The sequence below is a fragment of the Talpa occidentalis genome, unplaced genomic scaffold (genome assembly GCF_014898055.3).
Source record: "Talpa occidentalis isolate TD23 unplaced genomic scaffold, MPIMG_talOcc4v2.1 talOcc4.11, whole genome shotgun sequence".
NCBI lineage: Eukaryota > Metazoa > Chordata > Mammalia > Eulipotyphla > Talpidae > Talpa > Talpa occidentalis.
Genome location: NW_023601104.1, coordinates 46,609,818 through 46,630,769, shown reverse-complemented (window position 1 = coordinate 46,630,769; position 20,952 = coordinate 46,609,818). Strand labels below are relative to the sequence as shown.

The following is a 20,952-nucleotide window of genomic DNA, read 5'->3' as shown; positions in this document are numbered from 1 at the left end:
CCAGTTTGAATAATTCCAGTGGGCCATGGACCATGATTGTTGTCCTTAGTTGTTTGCCACCTTGTCCTGGGTTCATTTAGAGCAGGGGAAATATTAGCTTGGTGTGAGTTACAGGGTATGATTGTGCTTTGTGTTCTGGGATGGTCCATTTGTGTTAGAAATGCCCATTCCCAAGCACACTGTTGACTCTCTTTTTGAAGTCTAGCTCTGGGCATGGTAGTTCCTCTTTCCAGTCATAGAGAACTCAAAGATGTTAATAAATCTAACACACCAAAAAACCATTTAATTTGTGTAACATGAAGTTCAAATACCAAGGTTTCCTACAGGGTGGAAAAGACTGATGCAAAATGGAGGAGATACTCATGGATGAGTTCACTTCCTATTGCTTGGTCTGTGGTGAGTACCAAGGGCCTCACTATTCTGTTGTTCATTATCAGTACATATTCACTGTCACACAGTTTTCTGTATGTATTCAATAATTACAAAATTCAAGAATTGGGGAAAAGCTACCAAAAGCTATCCAATCTGATATTTCAGATTGGGTATAAAAATCCTGCTTAAATGTTCACTATTAAAAAAACAGAATGATTGCAAATATGAGTATTAAAAAATAGCATAACACATATGAATGATATGTGGTAAGCAAAATACTGGTCTGCAAAAATACCAATTTCCTGAGTCCTGAAATCTCAGATGTGTATATTAACCGTGTCTTTAATTTTCTGTATCTTAATGCTTTGACATCTTGACACCTTGCTGTCTTGAGGGACTGCTCTTCCCAGGATTCTCATGTAAACCAACCTTTCCAGATTCCCAACCTCACCATTATTAGGCTCTCAAACTCTACGCAACAGTCACTCTGCATTGATGACCCTAGAGCCATGTCTCATCCAGGGTCAGCCCCTGCACCCAAGAGCCCAATGAAATCATTCAGGTAAAGCAACCCTATACCTCCATAAATACTCTTACCCATATTTCTCCCTTCTACCCACTGCCTGGTACTTCCTCAGATAGAAACTACATATGCCTTTTCTTTTAAGGGAACTGTTAGATAAACTCCTTCCTTCATGGCCGTGTTTTCCACAACTGCTTGTATTACTATGACTGCCTAAGACAAATCCCAGGTATTCTTTAAAAAATATGAGATTACATGGCAAAGGGGAATTAAGACTGCATAATGGCTGACATTAAAATAGGGAGATTATTGACTATAGTAAGCAGCTGGGCCCAGGGGAGTTTCAAGGGTCTGTAAAAGTGAAATAATATCAGCAGCACCTGTTGTTTGACCAGTGAAGTAATGTTTTTGCCTGGCTATGGTGTTAGCTCCAGACATAACCTCTTCCTTCACAGCTTAAACTTAAATGTCTCCTCTTGGTGGTAAAGATGTTATTCATCCACATAAGATGTGAAATCATAATTTTTCTGTACTGATTCCAAGCTTGACCATGAACTTTTATCTGAAAGTATCAACTGTGAGAAGGACAAGGCAATTTTAAAAATTTTACAGAGATGTACACTCTATCCACTGCCTTGGTCAAGATAACCCAATGAAAATGAGTTCCATGAGCACTGTACAGTTAAGCAATCAGCATAATCACAATGTGAGACTATTTCATTCCAACAAGAGAATCCAGGAGGAGGTAATAAGAAGAGAAACAGTGGCTCTTCTGAGTCCGCTTTTGGCCAGGTTGCAATCTGGAAGGTGTAGCAACTAGGCTGTCCGGGCTATCAGCAGAAGTGCAGAAAGAACCACACATACTTGAAATACATCTGTCAGAATGCTATGCCTCTCACAGCAAACCCTAAGATATCAGGTTCAGGGTAGCATTTCTGATATCCCCCATATTCAGTTTCTCTTGACTGTGAATCTCCTCATGTTTATTAAGGATTAAGAACAATCTAATGGAAAAAGATGACACTATAACATTTCTTATAGTCACAGTTTTTCTCAAAGTGAGATCATAAATGAACATTAAAGATATATAGCAGAACTACTATTTTTCAACATGCTGACATCACCAGGCCCATGAGAAATGGAGGGCCTGGGGCCTGAGCAATGCAGTTCACCAATAAAAATTATTTTCCTTCGAGGAGAGTCTCAATTGCATACTTGCAATGTGAACCCAAACCAATCCAAACACCTTTTTACTGATCTACTCAGATTAAGCATTAACCACAATATTGTGAATCTTGAGGTATGAAACATAATATGTAATTTCCCAAACTTAGTTCAATTGAAATCCTTCTTATAAGGAGTTGTACCTTACTCTGAGCTCCATATAGGTGATGCTTATGCATGGTTATTTGGCTGCAGCTCTTTGATCTGTTCCTTCTTTCCACCCTTAAATCTCTTAGCATAGTGTCCTGTCTATAGTTAGAGCTCAATAAATATTAGTTATTCTTGTTATTATTTTCTTTCTCTTTCCAACTGTGTGACTATAGTATGGTAGTTCACTTGGTAAGTGATTTTCAATAACAAAACATTAATTTGAGATCAAGTACTTTCAAGGTTTAAGAAAAAAGCAACTCATTAATAATTTTAACCTCCTATTATGGCTCAGTTATATGTCCTGTGAACCATTAATAATATTCTTTCCAGTAGAAATAATTTACTTTCTTTCTTTTTTTATACAAGCACTGGGTACAGTCAGAAGCGGGAGAGGGTGAGAAAATTCACCAGAGCCAGAGCGGGGAACAGAACAGGCAGACTGATGAAATACACTGCTGAGGGGATCAACGGGTGTGGCAGGAGAGGTCTTCACCCCATGTGGGACCCTCGCCAGTGGCCCGGGATCTAACTGGTGCTGCAAAGGCTGCAGGCAGCTTCGCAGCCCAGCGCTCAACCACTGCTCCACCAGAGGGGGCCCAAGAAATAATTTACTTTCATATTTTTTTTTAATTATCTCTTGCTCTAAGGGATATGTTAACTTCAAAGCCATACTCATAACTTTCTATGCCTGTCTAGCAGAAATCAATTGCCTAAATTTTCATCATTCATTCAGTTACAATTTTGCATACTTGAGATAGTAAAATAAATACTTTATAACACATTTGGTGAGTGACTTGTTAGCCCATAGCCTGCTATCCAAGGCACCAACTGGAAAACTACAAACGTTTATATTCCACATCATGGAACTATTGGCTATAACCTTTGGTACAGCGTTAGGGACAAGAAAATATATAGTCACATGATGAAAGAGGCATTGGCTTGGGTACCAAAATACTTATGGGTTGTAGTCTTAGTTCTGTTAGTATCTATGAAACTTGGGCTGAATTTCATATCTTTAAAGTTTAGAAGTCATTTATAGCTATTGTGGGATGTTTTGATTCATTGTTTTAATCATCTTTTCTGCTACTCTGGTGGGGTCTGTAAAACTTTTATTTATCTGGACATCTTTATCCCTGACACTGTGCCAATGACAGTATTGAGAGTGCTTAACAAATATATGTTGAAAAATAAGGTAAGAAGACAAACAAGTAAGAGACAGAGAGACAGAATAGAAGTATATGTTTAAGGCTTAAATTTTCCCCCAAATTCTATTTGAATAAAATCTTGTGATTTCAAGTGTACATAGTTTTGTTCTAGCATTAATGGAAGTTAAAACTTTAAGAGCCTTGAGAAGTCACTATCAGTCAAACCTTTTCATGCTTGAGAAACTGACTGAGACTCAGGATAAGTAGGTGAGATGTCCCTCAGGTAATGGCTTCATTCAGTGCTTCTCACTCACAGGTTGGCACTAAGCATCAGGCTAGGTGTGCAAATGAGTTTACCCCTTAGTATTTTGGGAAAAGGCTAGTCTTTTACTTTCTATTCTCTACACCTTTCTGGTTTTTTATTTGAACAACAGAAAAGTATTAACTATTTTTTAAAAAGATTTATTTATACAAGAACTGGGATACAGGCCAGATGTGCGGGAGGATGAGAGGATTCACCAGAGACAGAGCAGGGAACAGAACAGGCAGACTGACAAAACACACTGCTGAGGGGAGCAGCAGGCGAGACAGGAGAGGTCTGCTTGCCATGTGGGTTGCTCTGAAGTCAATGGGGATTGAACCAGCACTGCAGAAGCTGCGGACAGCTTCATAGTGCAGCGCTCACATGCCTGCACCACCAGGGAGGTCCAAAAGCATTAACTATTTTTATAACAAAAGTATCATGTGAAAAAGTAAAATTAAAAAAAATAACAAATTTCAATACTCTTTATAAGTACCATATATAATAATTGGCAATATTCAATAACAATGACATGTCTATGATTTGCTAAAATATATTTCTAAAAGAGTGACTGGAATTTGCCAGTTTGTGTGCATTAAATCCTGTTTGGCAGATTGGTGAAGAGGCTACTTGATTATATTGCTTAAGAGTTCAAACAGCTCTATCTCCCTAAGTGGAAGAGGCTCAGATTTCTTGTTTCTCTGTTGGGCTTTGCCTTTCTGTTGTACCTCTTCATGGACAGATCTAAGAATAATAACCATCTTACCTGTCTATAAATTCAATTCAATTAATTTTTTCTTCTCATTAATATTTCTGAATGCCTTTTTGGCTTATTTAAGAAGAGAAATATCACAAATACTTTTAATTAACTCAGATATTTATAAATTAGTTTGAATTACCCTTTCATTCATGCTTTCTTCCAGCGTTTTGACTATTTTCAGAGTGGCCTGAAACCAGAAGCAGGAACAGCAGAAGAGAGAAGGTTGCTATGTCACCATTTCTAAAGCTATGGTTGGAAAGAATGCAGTCTAATTGCTAAAAGTCAAACAGTCTAGCATCTTATCTAGTTTTACATAAGAGTTACAGCCATGCTTGCATATTAATTTTCCTGTATATTAGTTACCTACAAGTTAGGGAATGCATTCAACTTATTTTTCAATATTACTACTTTTACAGCTTCTGCCACTTTTGAAGACTTTCAGATCCGTCCCCACGCTCTCTTTGTTCATTCATACAGAGCTCCGGCTTTCTGTGATCACTGTGGAGAAATGCTGTGGGGGTTGGTGCGTCAAGGCCTTAAATGTGAAGGTAAGGTATCTTTTTCCTAGACCAAGTCAGATGCATGTTGGAATTAGGTGCTTATGTTGAGCCCTCTACAACAATGCCTCTGTCCCTCAGATATCTTCCAGGGGCTTTTGGAGTCCATGGACTTGGTCTGTTCATTTCTTTGCATTTCCTGTCTCCAACATATTTGCTCTAATCTGAGAAACCCAATTCTCACATCTTTTTCCTATATCATGTGGGAATAGTTCTTCTGTGTTAGTTATTTTGAAAACAGACTAAAACTAAAATTTTCATTTGAAGTCTGAACTTGCAAAAATAGGAATTCAATTAATGTTGAATTCCTAGAGAATTCAACTCTAGGAGACTCATCAGCTTAATCATACCTTCCAAAGCTACTCAGCCATTGGGTGACATACGAGAATTTGTAGTCAAGTTTCTATACCAATAGCATACTTTTATCTTCCTTCTGGAAATAACTCCTTGAACTTCACAATTCAAGTTTCTAGAACACCACAGTATAATTTTTAAAATTTACCAAATCATTCTCTGTTCTCTTTGGATTGGAGGATATGAGGACAGAAGTACAGATGTTTGAACTTTTTCCAAAATAACTACTTATATGTGACCTGTAAATGAACTAGTGGCAATTTTTATATTTCTGTCTGTGAAATTCAAGATCTTGAAGAAACGATCTAAAGTGTAGTCAAGTAAAAAATTATCTGGCCTTCTATGTAGCACATAGGAAAAAACTGAGTGGTAAGTCTCTGGGGGAATTATGAATAGCAGAAACATTGAAAGGAAAGTGGTGCTTCCCCACTAGCCTATCATATTTCACATGTTTTCTTAATCTTATTCTACAATATAGTTGTTATCCCCATTTTACAGACAAGGAAACTCAGATGATGTAATATGTCCAAGAATATGTAGACACATTGTGAGCCAGGATTCAAATCAATGTAATTCAAAAGTTGTGATGCATTGCGGTTAATTTTCCTTTATGTGTCCGTCACATCAGAACTTATAGCAGCTAAAAATGGCTCAGATAATCTTATTAGTGTTTTGTTGCTAGATTCCGTAAAGCCTAGGTTCATTATATTAAAGAGCATTTTAAAATATGATAATCAGAGCAGTTGCCGAGCTCGTCAAATAAAAACAGAATTCACAATCCAGTTATTTACAAATTGAAAATAGAAATCAGAAAAAAACTCAAAAGAAAATTGAATTTCCTAATAGCCACAAGAAAAATGGAAGCAGTATTATTTTTTCTTAAATTCAAAATGAGAATAGCTATTAATTTATGGTTGAACAGAAGACTTCTTTATTTTCACTTCCCAGGATGCGGTCTGAATTACCATAAGAGATGTGCATTTAAAATCCCCAACAATTGCAGTGGTGTGAGAAGGAGAAGACTCTCAAATGTTTCCCTCACTGGACTTAGTACCATCCGCACAACTTCTGCAGAACTCTCCACCACTGCCCCAGATGAGCCACTTCTGGTATGACTTTCTGTTATTTACATGAGAAATCTGTGGAATGATTAGGTAACTGTGTCCATCTAAGGCAGTTCCCTGGGAGGTAAAGTGTGAATAATTATTTTCTTCAGGACATATGCTGTAGGTTGGTAAGTGTTTTATCAAATACCACAAGCTTGGAATTTGCTTTTATCTGTGAGCTTGAGGTTTCATCATGGTCGTTGGGCCAGAGCAGCACAAGCTAATGTATTAATGTTGCAAAACATACTTTGTCAAAATTTAGAAACCAAAGATAAAAATGTTCCACTCTGAAAATTATTGGAATATACTTTATGGCATAAATATTTATCCTGAGAGGAAATTTGAAATCTGCTCTTATAAAAAATGAAAGTATTTAATTGCCAGGCATTACCAGCCTGTAGGCCTGCATATTGTCAGAGTGACATTGATTGACAAATGCCATGAAAAAAATAGCGCTTAATATTTTAAATATTTCCATTAGCTCTAAAAATCTATATTTTATGGATATGACTTACATATCCTTCTTAAAGTTAAATTTGATTTTCCAGACATTCAAAATGAAGTAAAAATTGTGGTTATTATGTGAATTATTTAAAATAGGGGCATTTATTTTTGAAATAGATGAAAGGTGTTAGGCTTTACATTTCCCATATTTGCTCTCTTCCCCCAATGGATATTACAAAGACTATAATATAACTATTATAAAAATTAAAGAGGAAAAATGAAAATCACTGAAATATGTAGGGTAACTAAATCTCTCTTGGAGTAGAGAAGGCAATACATTTTTAAAACATCTTTAAAAAGCTAATTACTTCATTGTTTGTAAAATATTTTATTTTACAGCATAAACCAAACATGTTTTGTTTGGTTTTTGTTACTCAAATTTTGTTACAGCATAAACCAAACATGTAACTTAAATGAATATTCATTTTGATAAATAGGGAAATTCCATATTGTTTTTCCAGGACTTTCTTTTAGGGGATTCATGTGTTTTCAGCCCTTCTTCAAGTGAATCTGTTGGTAGGAAAGCAAGTATTCAATCCTACCAATAACTAGAAAATATATCATATTTTTGTAACTATTCAGACTCTGTATATATGAGTATGTATTTGTCTATCAAATTGTCATATGTATAACTATATTTCAAAATAGCACATGTATAATAAATATAATTAGATTTATTTTATAAGTATAAATTGGATTATATATTCAGATGATCACATACATGCACATATGAATTATATAGTTTATATATAAATAGAATTGAGATGATATGATTTTATAGCTTTTAGCAAAGTTTTTTGTGCTTTTAAATAAAATTATTTAATTGCTTTATTTAGCCAAATTAAGTGATGATTTTTTTAAATTTGTTTACAAGCTATGTTTTACAAAAAATATTGGAATTCATCAGTACTTTATTGTTGAATGGAATTTTTTATAGTAGAATAATTTAAAATTTATCTTTTTAAAAGCAGATTTAACTATGTCAAGAATGTAAAATTTTAATCAAATCAATAAATATAAAATGAAGGCCATAAGTTACTTTGAAAAATATTATTGTAAACTTTCAGGATCTTTTATAAAATGTTCTATAGGTAACCTTTACATGAAAAATTCCCTTGGAAAGAATGTGCACTTTTTGACATATTTACTTTCAAAATCATGGTTTACATTCTACAAAATTGTTGGTGCCTTTGTAGAGTGCCTGAATGTCACTTTTTTTATCCATTGCCTATTAAAAGCAGAAATATTGGCCCTACTTGAAGTCTCAGGTCATACAATGACTACTTTTTGCAGGAAAAAAACCATCCTGCTCTACTCAGGCATGGGTAAACAAATAAGTCCTTTATCTACCTGTGGCAAGACTAAAAGACCAGTAAATATAGTTTAAAATTTATAGTGATAATAATAAAACTTTTTAGTTCTATATACTATGAGGTAATATGCCTTTAATTTTCCTCCATGTCTTTTATGATTTGATAGCTCATTTTTTGACACTGCATGATACTCCATTGTCAGGATGACTGCAGTTTATAAATTCATTCACCTAATGAATGACATCTTGGTTGCTGAGTAGTTTTGGCAATTCTGAATAAAGCAGCTATTAACTTCAGTGAAGAGATTTTTGTGTAGACACAGTGTTCATTTCTTTTGAGAAGTATCAAGGAGATTACTGTATCATATGATAAGAGATAAGTTTTGTAAGTGGCCAAACTGTCTTACAGAGTAACTGTACCATTTTGCATCCCCACTAGCAGTGAATGAAAGTTCCAGTTGTTCCACATCCTTTCTGACATTTGGTGTTGTCACTGTTCTGGATTTTGGCCATTCTAATAGATGTGTGGTGGCTTGCTGTTTTACCATTTGAATTACCCTGATGACATATGTTGTAAGATTTCCTTTCTCATGCTTATTTCTTATCAGTATGTCTTCTTTGGTGTCATGTCAGTTAGGGTCTTTGACCCATCTTTAAATTGGATTGGTTGGTTTTTTATTAGCCAGTTTTAGAATTGGTGTTCTGTATATTTATCCATTATTTAGATGTGTCATTTGCAAATATTTTCTCCCAGTCTATGGCTTTTTTTCATAATTTGCTTGATATTGTCTTTTGAAGAACACGTTTTTAAACTTAATGAAGTCAGACTTATCAAGTATTGTTTGCTATGCCCATGGAGATTTTTTCCTGTGTTCTAGGTATTTTATAGTATTGTGTTTTGCATTTAGATCTATGATTTATCTGAAGTTATTTTTTTTGAAGTGTGGCACTTTGGTGTCTAGATTTTTGTTGTTTTTGCACATAAATGTAGTTGTTCTAGCCCCATTTGTTGAAGAGGGTATTGTTTTGTCTTTGCTCCTTTGTTAAAGATCAGTTGCCTATATTTATGCATATCTGCTGATTTATTGATCTATTTATTCTTCTCATGAATACCATACTGACTTTAATGTAGCTATATAGTAAGATTTGAAGTTTTTACTGTGTAGCTTCAACCCTCCATCTTTGTTCTCCCTTCAATACAATGTTGACTATTTTGTATCTTTTGCCTCTATAGACTTTAGAATAAATCACTTGATATTCATAAATAACTTGCTGGAACTTTGACTGGTAATGCATTGAATCTATAGATAAAACATATAGACAAGTCTATAGATTAAATCTACAGCTGGTAAGAACAGATATGTAAAAAATATTGATCCTTCTAAACGTGTAATATATCTACATTATTTTTATTTCTTTCATCAGTGTTTTATAGTTTTCCTGATATAAAACTTGTACTTTTTTTTAATTTATACCTAGTTATTTCTTCTGGAGAAGTGCTACACATGTATTTTAAACATCATTATTTATAATAGCAAAAAAGCTAGAAACAAATAATAGTGTAGAGTCACACATTGAAATATTATGCAATAATAGAATTAATGCACTATCAGCTTAGCAACAACATGGGTGAGTACCACTAAATACTACTTAGACAAAAAAGTCAGAAACAAGAATATGAGTACATATGAATGTTAATATCTAAATAAAGCAAAATTAGTTTATGGTAAGAGACATAAAAATACTGGTTCCTTTTAGGTGCTGATTGAAAGGAAATAGAGAGAGCCTTTTTGAGTGCTGTAAATATTCATTATCTTAATCTAGATAAAGGTTACATGGATATATGCTCATGGAAAATCTCAACAAGATGTACACCTACAATTTTGTGCACCTTATTCCATATAAACTACTACTCAATAAAAGTGTTTTAAAGTGATAATAGCAAGCAGCTGTCAGAGTAGCAATCTATAAATTTATTAGGTTTCTTTATTGCAGGATGTATGAGAGAGAAATAAATATTATATCTGAATCAATAATAATTAAATTTAGTTCTGAGGTTCCCCATAAATCAATTAAAAGAAATTGGGGGTATAGAAATTGTATTTTGCAATAACAGGAAACATGAATTATTTGACAAGTCACATGTGAAATGTAAGGTGCCACATCATCCAACTGTATATAGTATTCATTCACCTAATAAGCATTGTTTTCCACATTAGTTTTTATCACAGATGCAGAATTGTATTTCATATGTAATTCCTTCAAGGGGAAAACTATAATAAATGCAAAACTAAGGATCCTAGTACAACCAGCTACCAAAAGAACCGGTGGCTCTCTTTTTCTTGGTGACTTATGGACATTTCTGGTGATTCTAATGTAAAAAGATAGAATAGATATTAATGTAAGAAGACAGAATTGTGTATTTCCCTAACTTTTTTTCTTCAAAATAATGGTGCAAAAGGAATTATGCTCAGTGAAATAAACCAGAAGGAAAAAGAAAAATATCAGATGGTTTCACTTATAGCAGGAATATAGGGAAACAAATAAGACATCAGTGTAAAAAAATAATAACAGTACAAAACACAACTAAGCAAAAACAGACAGTTATAAGTCAGGACATACTGCAGGGGAGGGGAGGAGGAGAAAGAGGGTTTAGAGGGAGAGGGAGGAGCACAGGGGACTGAGGTGATGGTGCACAAGTGCATTGGTGAAGGAAACTCTATGGGGATTACACTTGAGGGGGTGGAGGGAAGCAAATGTTTAGAAATGAACAATGATGTAAAAAAAAATTAAAAAAATGAACACAAAACACAATAATGGTGCAAAAGAGATTTTTCTGGTCTAATAAGGAATGCTTCTTGGAGCCATGCACGTTTTGGACATCACTATATCCATTAAGCAGCTATCAATCTCAAGAAGTCTTGCCAATAATGAAATCCATATTTCTAAATTGATTCAAATGTGGGATCCCTTTTTCTCATAAAACCTAGAAATGTCTGATGTGAGAAAATATGTGCTTTGAGAAATTGTAACTGAGAGGAACAAGCAAATCAATGTATGTTGCACAGACCAGATTCAAATAGTAGCTGAGCAGTCCCCTGTTGCAGTAGAATTCTGATGAGAGCCCAGAGTAAAGTTATTCAGAATTATTAACTGGAGGAAAATCACAAGCTTTGGATATCAGATGTTTATGGACAAAGATAATATCTTATTTTGAAAATTGAGAAAATGTTGATTTTTAATTCCAACACAAAAGAAATGCCTCCCCCACAGGAAATGTTCCATGAAAGTATTTGCAAAGGGGCTTATAAATTCTCCCCAAAAGTCATGTTGATTTGATCAAATGAGCGATTGTTGCTTCTGAGTTTAGGAGGTGCTACATGTAAATGCAGGAATGTAGCAGGTATTACTGGGAAACAATTCATCTTGGTAGAGCCTCAGTCTAAATGCACACCACTTCCCTACATCTCTGACAATATGTGGTAGCTCTAGATGACAAATTAGGGTACTGGGATTCAGAGCACAGATTATAAGATTTTTTCTCAAAGTTCAATGGTTTACTCAACACTAGAAAAATCAGTGATTTTTAACATAGTCATGTCTTTTTGTTCAGAAAAAGAGTGAACGATGATCTATTTTTGATTGGTTTTATAGTGATCAGATAGAAATGTTTGATGAAGAAGCAGGGAATAGTAATAAAGATCATATTCAGTATATAAATTACCTTATAGTATTTTCTACTTAAGTGAAGACATTTCTTCCATTTCTCATTAATATTTCTGCTCCTCTTAAAAAAAAAAAAGGTTTCAGATATCCTTTCACTTTTGCATTAAATTTCTACCTGGATTGAAATAAGACAGAAAGCAATAACATGTGACAAAGACTAAAATGAATAAAGAATGTTCTGTTGGCATATTTCTCTCATTAAAGGACTAGTCCACTGTTGGACTTCCCAGGTTTGTAAACCCTGACTGATACTGATTCATCAGCTTGTTCTTGCCTGCCAGCAGATAACAGCTATATAACATTTGATTACTTTGATGACCTTTTTCCTTCTTTTCCCATTGAGAGGATGAATTATTGTGAAGAAAATCTAATCTTTCACTTAAAGGTCAAAAATGCTTCATTCTGACTATAATTTATCTTCAACAAGGTAAAAGAATCATTTTTCATCACTGATACCATGACAAGTAGACTTTTTAACTCTGTCAGCTCACAACTGTAAACTATGTTTTTGCAATCTTGACTGAATGTCTTTAGTTCCATGTAAACATGAAAAAGTAGTTTCCAACTCAGCTATCTGTGACCATAAAGACTGATTGGTATAACATTTTGCTTTTATTGAAAACACCTATATCAAGCATTATTGAGTAATATGCATTGCCTTCCTCCACTAACACTATTTTCTTGTCTTTTTCCTCCCTTTATTCTGCTCTTTGCCTGCCTTTTGCTCTTACAACTTCATGTTTCAGTCTCCTGTGAGTCCAGGCTTTGAGGTAGGTACTAACCATATCTGACATCTCACCATCTTTTATAATATTTTATATTCTATGATATTTCATAAACTTGATTGGAATCACAGAATTATTTGCATTGAAACAATGAAAATAATCACTCAGGTCAGAATTTAGTTCAGAATCCAACCTGTTGAATTGCAGAATGTCATAGGTTTTTTGTTGTTCCTTTTATTGTTATGTTTTCACATTTCTCAATAAGACAAAGAGCAATGCAGACATTAGAGTAATAGTTTTCTGTTAGATAGAATTTCCCTAAGATTATTTTGTTTCATAATGTTATTATCTATTCTGAGAATAGCACAAAATACAGTTAGCCTTCACTTTACTGGCACCATGTTAATTGGAATGCTTACATATTGGAACTATGTCCTGATGGCAGGTGCCACAGAACCATGCAGAGTGAGGTAACCATCCATATAGACACAGGTTTCAACTAGCACAGTAAGGGTATGAAACAAGGATGGTCTGAATATGAATATAGTTTTTTTCAAGAAAGGAGCTTTCAATCTTTAATATATAATCACAATTAAATTTTAAGGGTGGTCCAAATGCCCAAAAATAGATGACTGGATCAAGAAGATGTGGTACATATATACCATGGAATATTACTCAGCATTCAAAAAAGATAAACACATGCAATTTGCAGCAACATGGATGGCGCTGGAAGGGATCATGCTCAGCGAAATAAGCCAAAAAGAAAAAGAAAAATACCGGATGGTCTCACTCATAGCAGGAATCTAGAAAACTTAAATAAGGGACCAGGAAAATGAATAACTATAAGAAAGTGAAAATCAAAATCAACAAAAAACTATGAACCAGAGACACTTTTAGGGGGGCGGGGGTGGGAGGGGAGGGATTGGGGTCAGAATGGGGGGGCTGCAATTGTATGGGGAATATAACAATAAAATTTATTAAAAAAAAAAATAAAAAAATAAATTTTAAGGGTGGTATGCAAATGGACATATCAAAGTCTCAATCTAGAAATTATAGCTGGAAAAGACATAAATTTTCCTCTCAAAGTTTTTCAGTTAAGCAAAGCCTCCAAAGTGGTATTTATCTATCTTAAACTTTTAATAACCTGAATTTGGGGGAGAGACATTTAGATTGTTAAACTGAGTATACAATAATGCTTTTCTTATAACTTATTTTGGAAACTAAACTTAAAGTTTAGTTTTCCTTATTTCTGTATCCCTAGCAGATTAAGATTTGACATATTGATATTTTTCCTTTTGAGACTAAAAATTTCAAATACCATTATTGTTATCCATTCTAATATGGACTTGTTAAAGAAACTAACAAAATATGCTAATGCATATTGTTCTGGGGTAAGTAAAACTGGCAGGTGAAGACACTTTGATTTATAGAGGTAAAGTGAAGAAATCTGCTTTAACAATAGTCAACTCTTGTGCATGGGAGAAAACGTCCTAGTTTAAATGAGCCCGATTTAGAAAAGTCCAAGATGAAAGCCAAGTGAATGTGATTTTTATATTCTTATAAATTTAAATTATGTAATTACAGTGCTTTCCAGATATAAATTTTAAAGGTAAGTTAGCGTTTTTCCTTCAAATTATTCTTTGGGAATGGGGCCATAGAAGGCCAGGGACCATTTTTCACTTCCCTGGAATAGGGAGCAGATTGTGAAAGAAAGACTGATGAATACTCTGCTTCTCTATGAAAGTTGCACAACTCAAAGGCAGCCAGGTTTTCAGGACAACTCCTGATAGAAATAAGATGCACTCCATGAGCTATTTGTTCTTGAACTTGTCTGTATCTAGTTTGTTGAAAAGATAACGGACTTTTCATTTCTCTTTAGAAATGACTTGGAAGAATCAGTGCATAAAATTTGAGCAATATTTCAGAGAAATACTTTACTGATAGTTATGTGAGCTCAGAATTATTATAAAAACCTGGTCTTGGCTCCACATTCAGCATGTCTTGGTAATAATATACATTCAGATCTGTAACTCTAGGATGCACAATATACAGTTTTGACTTATTCTCTGCCCTCATGGAGCTTACATAAATGGACAATATGCAAATGTGTAAGTAGAGTAAGTGTCTTTGTAAAAGTTTCCAGATTTTTTATATCACAAAGATACATATTAATTTACTCATTCTCTCCAATGATTTGGTTGTTTCCACATTTTTAATTTTAAACAAATAAAAGGTATTAAGTGAATTAATAGGTTTTATTTTTAAAAGCCAAAAATAGGCCCTCCCAGGTGGCACAGCAGTTGTGCGCTGGGTTGCAAAGCTGCCCGCAGCCTCTGTAGCACCAGTTTGATCCCTGGCTCACCAGGTGAGGGTCCCACATGGTGCACAGATCTCTCCTGCCGCCCGCTGCTCCCCTCAGCAGTGTACTTCATCAGTCTGCCTGCTCTGCTCTCCCCTCTGGCTCTGGTGAATTCGCTCACCTCCCATGCTTCTAACTACCCAGTGCTTGTAAAAATAAATAAATAAATAAATAAATAAATAAATAAATAAATAAATAAATAAATAAATAAATATTTAAAAATAAATAAATAAAAGCCAAAAATAATTAAAGTATACACACACACGTGCCAAATACTTTTTCAGAGAAGTATAGATTAAATTTATAGTCCCACTAACTGCAATGCATATCCTTTTTGAGGATGAACAGCTTTTCATATATTTATTGGTCATTTGTATTTTATGCACAATGTATTGCCTTTTTCTTTTCTTTTGAGTTATTTATTAGTTGTTTAGATTCTTTGTATATTGTGACACAATCTTCCACCTAGTCATCTATGATGGGAGTATATCTTCCACTTTATGTGTGTTTGTTGTCTTTCCCCATCTAATATGTTAACACCATGAAAATGTTTTATTCATTCTCTTACTACATATAAATTGTTGAAAAGAAATTGTTGTGACAGATTAAACATAACATTCTTTTGAAATGTTGAGAAGAATGGTCTTTTTTTAAGGTAAAGGAGCCAAAGTTAAGTGTAGAAAATGGTGCAAAATTTGATAGTGGTGTCCTTTGTGACCACAGGATAAAATTTATGACACAATTTTTTCTTCAAAAATAAGTTAGGCCAGGCCTCCCCGGTGGCGCAGCGGTTGAGCGCTGGGTTGCGAAGCTGCCCGTGGCCTCTGCGGTGTTGGTTCCATCCCTGGCTGCTCCCCGGCCACTGGAGGAGGGTCCCTCATGGCCCGCAGACCTCTCCTGCAGCCCGCTGCTCCCCTCAGCAGTGTACTTCGGTCCTTCTGCCTGCTCTGCTCCCCGCTCTGGCTCTGGTGAATTCTCTCACCCTCCCTCGCTTCTGACTGTACCCAGTGCATGTATAAACAAAGCAAACAAACAAACAAACAAATAAATAAATAAATAAATAAAACATGCCTCTATTAAAAAAAAAAGTAAGTTAGGCCTTATGAAACCTTTTTTAAATGTAAGAATTTTACTGAATTTATTTTAAATGACTTTAAAAAAGCATTTAATATTGCTTTGGAATTAAGGGACTTTACTGGGAATTTATTTTTGGTGAAGTTAAATACTTCTAGCTTAGTCTTTTTGGTAACTCTTAACATATAGACTGCATTGTGGAAATTATTAGGAAGTAAATTTCTCATTGCAAAAGATTTACCTCTGTTTGGCTGTTTTTTATCTTCACTTTGTATCCTTTAGTTTTATGAAATTTAGACAGTATTCAGTTTTACTTTTGTATAATGGTATATATTTTCTAATTTGCCATAACCTGCTAACATTTTAATAAAATTTACTGATTCATATTTATTAAGACAAGCATTGAAATAAAAGGAAGTCTTTGATACATACTTTCCTATAAAACTTCTCTCAGGAGTCACTGTTCTCTTCCTGTTTTTATTCATTTAAAAAAACATCAAGGGCATCCCTGGTGGTGCAGCCATTGAGCGCTGGGTTGCGAGGCTGCCGGCAGCCTCTGCAGTGCTGTTCGATCCCTGGCTGCTCCCCAGCCACCGGGCGAGGGTCCCACATGGCGCGCAGACCTCTCCTGCCGCCCACTGCTCCCCTCAGCAGTGTGCTTCGGTCCTTCTGCCTGCTCTGCTCCCCACTCTGACTCTGGTGAATTCTCTCACCCTCCCGCACTTCTGACTGTACCCAGTGCTTGTATAAATAAATAAATAAATAAATAAATAAATAAATAAATAAATAAATAAATAAAAATCTTAAAAAAAATGATTAAAAAAATAAAATAAAAAAACATCAAGAAAATACTAGTCTTGCATTATCTGTCTGCAATTAGATATGATCATGGTAATACTTTATAGTAGTCAAGGTAGATTCTTTCAAATAAGCACATAATGGGGGAAATAGGAGCTGGTAAATTATTTTTAACCCTCAGTGAGTGAAACTGTGATAATATTTCTGGTCCAAATGAATAATTTCTAGGCTATTTTCTTAATTAGCAAAAACCAACCTACAAGTAGAAACTTTGTTAGTTTTGTGTTCTGGATTTACAGGAATTATGGTGAATTCATCTCAATTAAAAAATCATTTTTTATTTAAATATGCACCGTGACATCCATGTAGTACATTTGCCAGATATTGCAAGATTTCTTTTGATGATTATATAAACTATTTCTCCAAATTCAAACTTGGACAGTGCACACTTTCAGTGAGGAAAGACATCCAAGAATTCTTTAGCCAGCACTTCTCTACCTACTATGAGTCAGAAGAATTTTTGCAGCAGTGGGCTTGTCAGAAGGAGCCCTTTAGTAAAACTAAAACTATGAGGCCTAATTTGATGTGCTACTAATTAACTGTTGCTAGATTTTATTCGGTGTGGTTTGACTTAGTGTATAAACATTAGTAATTCATGCTCTGAGCAAAATCTTTCAGATGTGTAATTCTGAATATGAACACACAAAAGAGAGTTTTTCATGACCTCCACTAAGGGAGGTTTCATTTATCTCTTGCCAACATTTACAAACATATAGATCTTAGGAACAAATATATTGTTTTAATAATTTTTATTGAAGTAACATTGCATTATAACATGTAATTTTGAGGTGTGCATCATTATAAATCAACATTTGTTTATACTACATTCAGTACTTCACTTAAAGCGCAATTCTACCCTTCACCATACAGTTGACCCATTTTACCTGATTTACCTATCCCTTCCTTTTCTCTTTGATAATCACTAATTTGATCTTAGTCTAAAAGTTCATTTTCATTTTATTCATTTTATTTGCTTGTTTTGTTTCTTTAAATACCACATATGCCTGAAACCATACAATCTTTGGTCTTTCTCCATCTGCCTTATTTCACAAAGCACAATAACCTCTAGATCCATTCATTGCCTCAAATGACAGGATTTCAACTATTTTTTTTAATAGCTGACTAGTATTCCAGTGCATGCACATCTACCACATCTTCTTTATGCAATCATCTCTTGATAAGCACTTAGGTTGTTTCCAGCTCTTGGCATTTGTAAACACTGCTGCAGTGAACATGGGCATGTGTGTCTCTTTGAATTAGTTGATTTTTAATGAAGGCTCTGAAGGGTCTGTGCTCCCCTCAAGCATAATAACAAGACGTCCTTAACACTATCCACAAGCCATGCCTTAAGATGAAAAACCTTCCTCTCTGTCTTAAGACACAGAATAGGGCACTCCCTTGTTACTAGTAACACACATTTGGTTGGTCATTTTTATCCAGCTAATACCATGCCAGACCTGATCAGATTTAAGTCTTCGTCCTTTAATTTCTGACCAGTCATGACTCCTGACCTACTAGATGAGTACTGTGGGAAAAAATTTGCTCACTTTGAGAACTCTTATGTCCCGATAAACATGCCTACTCAAAAAAAATGAAATAAATATCTGTGTATAGAAAATAATAATGGAGGGAAGTAAGGAAAGTGAAGACTGGAATTGGTACTTGATTTCTAGAAACTTGAAAAAATAATTCAACTTCTAAAATGTTTATGTTTTCAGAAACGTATGTTACTGATAACATTAAACATACTTTTTCTGATATTTGGCTCTATTTGTTCACAGAAATTCATTTTTCTCTTCTCAAGAAGGATGAAAGTGTTAGAGTTTTGATAATAACTATAGTGAAATGAAAGCTGAAACAATGTTCATAAGTTATTACCAAATATACCTCTTTTCCCAAATAGCCCAGTTTTTGGTGATGTCTTTTTCTCTGTAGCTGTACACTGAAAATGTCCCTCAGTTTTATTAAAATCTAGTCTTTGGTTCTAGCATATTGTTTTAGGCTAAGATTTATGAAACAATAGTGTATTTTCCTTATGGGCCATTTTTGAAGGGAGAGGCTTGAAGTTGTGTGGCCTTGGACTGTGTTTATACAATGCTTTTACAGCTGTCTCCAAGGCAATAATCAATGGGACAGCATCTTTCCAGACTGTTTCTCTCAGCTTTCCATTGAGCTCATAAACCTAGGCCAGACCCTGTCAGTTTAAGCAGGGTCAGAATCTATGGAAATGTAATTCCTTGAAATCACTATTCTTGATTTTTCCACATAATCTATTTATCCTTCAGTTCACTTTCTGTGTGTAGATCAAGTCTGACATGTGGAGCTCCAAAGCATAAGTTGTTGAGACATGCAAAGTTATTTTCTTTATAAGTGGAAATGCTCCTTTCTTATTTTATAAATTTTGAGTGCATGGCATTACGGTTGCATTGCCTTCAAATAAAAAGAGAAGTAATCTTGCTTTTATTATGTTTCCCATTCCTCCAGGAACTCAGATTTGTACAGTGTTGGTAACTGACGTTTTGAAAGAACAGTACATGTAATTTGCAACAGTTCTTGAATAGTTCTGGTGCTTTCCCTGCAAAGGGTGGAAAATAGTAAGGTTCCTTTACCCTTCATTTCTGTTTATTTAAAAAGAGTGAGGCACTATAAAAGTTAATGTAAATTCCAAGACTACTTAGCACTCAGCAAATCCAGATCACCTTGTATTTTTAATAAGAGATTATATATATTATTACTGTGAAAGCTTTCACAAATTGCTGCAAACATTAAGAAATGGAATCTCCACTGTAAAACACAGCATCCATCACCACTAAGCAGGGGGCGTATGTTTTTTTTTTTTTCTTTCCCTGTGGCAACCCTTTTCACTGATATGAAAAGGTGTTGATTAGCTTTTATTTATGTTATACATTAAGGGTATCCAACTGAGGAACCAAACTCATTTATCTGGTGCATTTGGCAGGTAGTTCAAGGCATGTAGAATCAGAGTTGTAACAAAATAACACTGAACAATTTAAAACTTGCCAAACATCCTACCCTCTACTCAAGGGATCACAGAGCATAGAAACATGGGTCTTCCTAGGTGAACTCCATTTCCCAGGGGTCATGAGTCTTGCTTGTTGCCCAAGAACTACTCTGAGCTGGAAAATCACCGACTCCCCATGAGAGATGTACTATGTTCATCCACATGATGTTGAAAGGAGCTGATTATTTCCTTATGTCTCAGAAAATATGATAGCCTCGGACTCAGCATTCCCAGTGCTGTTTAAGCAGTGACCCTGGGTGGCATTAAATAATCTGTTCCAAGTGGGGTAATCAGGTACAGATATATAAATTTTGAGGCTGTCTGATTGGGAGAACTGGGCTAGCCTAAACAGAATTTTAGCTGGTAACAACACATAACACAGTCATTGTATGGCAAGACTCACTCCAGGGTCCACGTCGAATGCCTCTTTTTCAGGAAACTCTTTTTCTGAGTGACTCTTTTGCTTCCACCATGGGTATGGTTTATATATATATATATATATATATTAATTTTCTTATATATGGGCATTTATTCTATGTGAGGCAGTGTTCTAGAGTTGATGATGCAGTGAAGAAAATAGCCAAGGAATTAATATTATATTGAAGAGAGACAGGAAAAACTAATTAACCAGCAAATAAGACAATTGCAGTTGAAGTACTGACTCTGGAGGAGACAGGGTGATTTTTCAGAGAGTAACAAAATATGAATGGGGAGTGGGAAATTAGTTTGGTGGTCCAGAGGCCACTCGGAAAAAGTGATATGTGAATTGAAACTTGAAGAATAATGTAGAACCATCTATGCAGAAAGAAGGCAAGAGGACCTACTGTTATTATTGATAACAAGTTATGTTGTTTCAATAATTCTGTTGGATAGTAAACTC

At 34.8% G+C, this 20,952-nt stretch overlaps 1 protein-coding gene across 2 annotated transcripts in view; it reads left to right on the top strand.

Moving 5' to 3' along the window:
• PRKD1 (protein kinase D1) overlaps window positions 1-20,952 on the top strand; it is a 274,255-nt gene that overhangs the window by 188,804 nt on the left and 64,499 nt on the right. The window contains exons 3-5 of one of the 2 annotated variants that reach the window (XM_037503168.2): window positions 4,892-5,023; window positions 6,335-6,495; window positions 12,781-12,804. In XM_037503168.2, the coding sequence (XP_037359065.2) occupies window positions 4,892-5,023; window positions 6,335-6,495; window positions 12,781-12,804 (317 nt within the window). The remainder of the gene's footprint in view (window positions 1-4,891; window positions 5,024-6,334; window positions 6,496-12,780; window positions 12,805-20,952) is intronic. The other variant, XM_037503169.2, reaches the window with a different exon arrangement.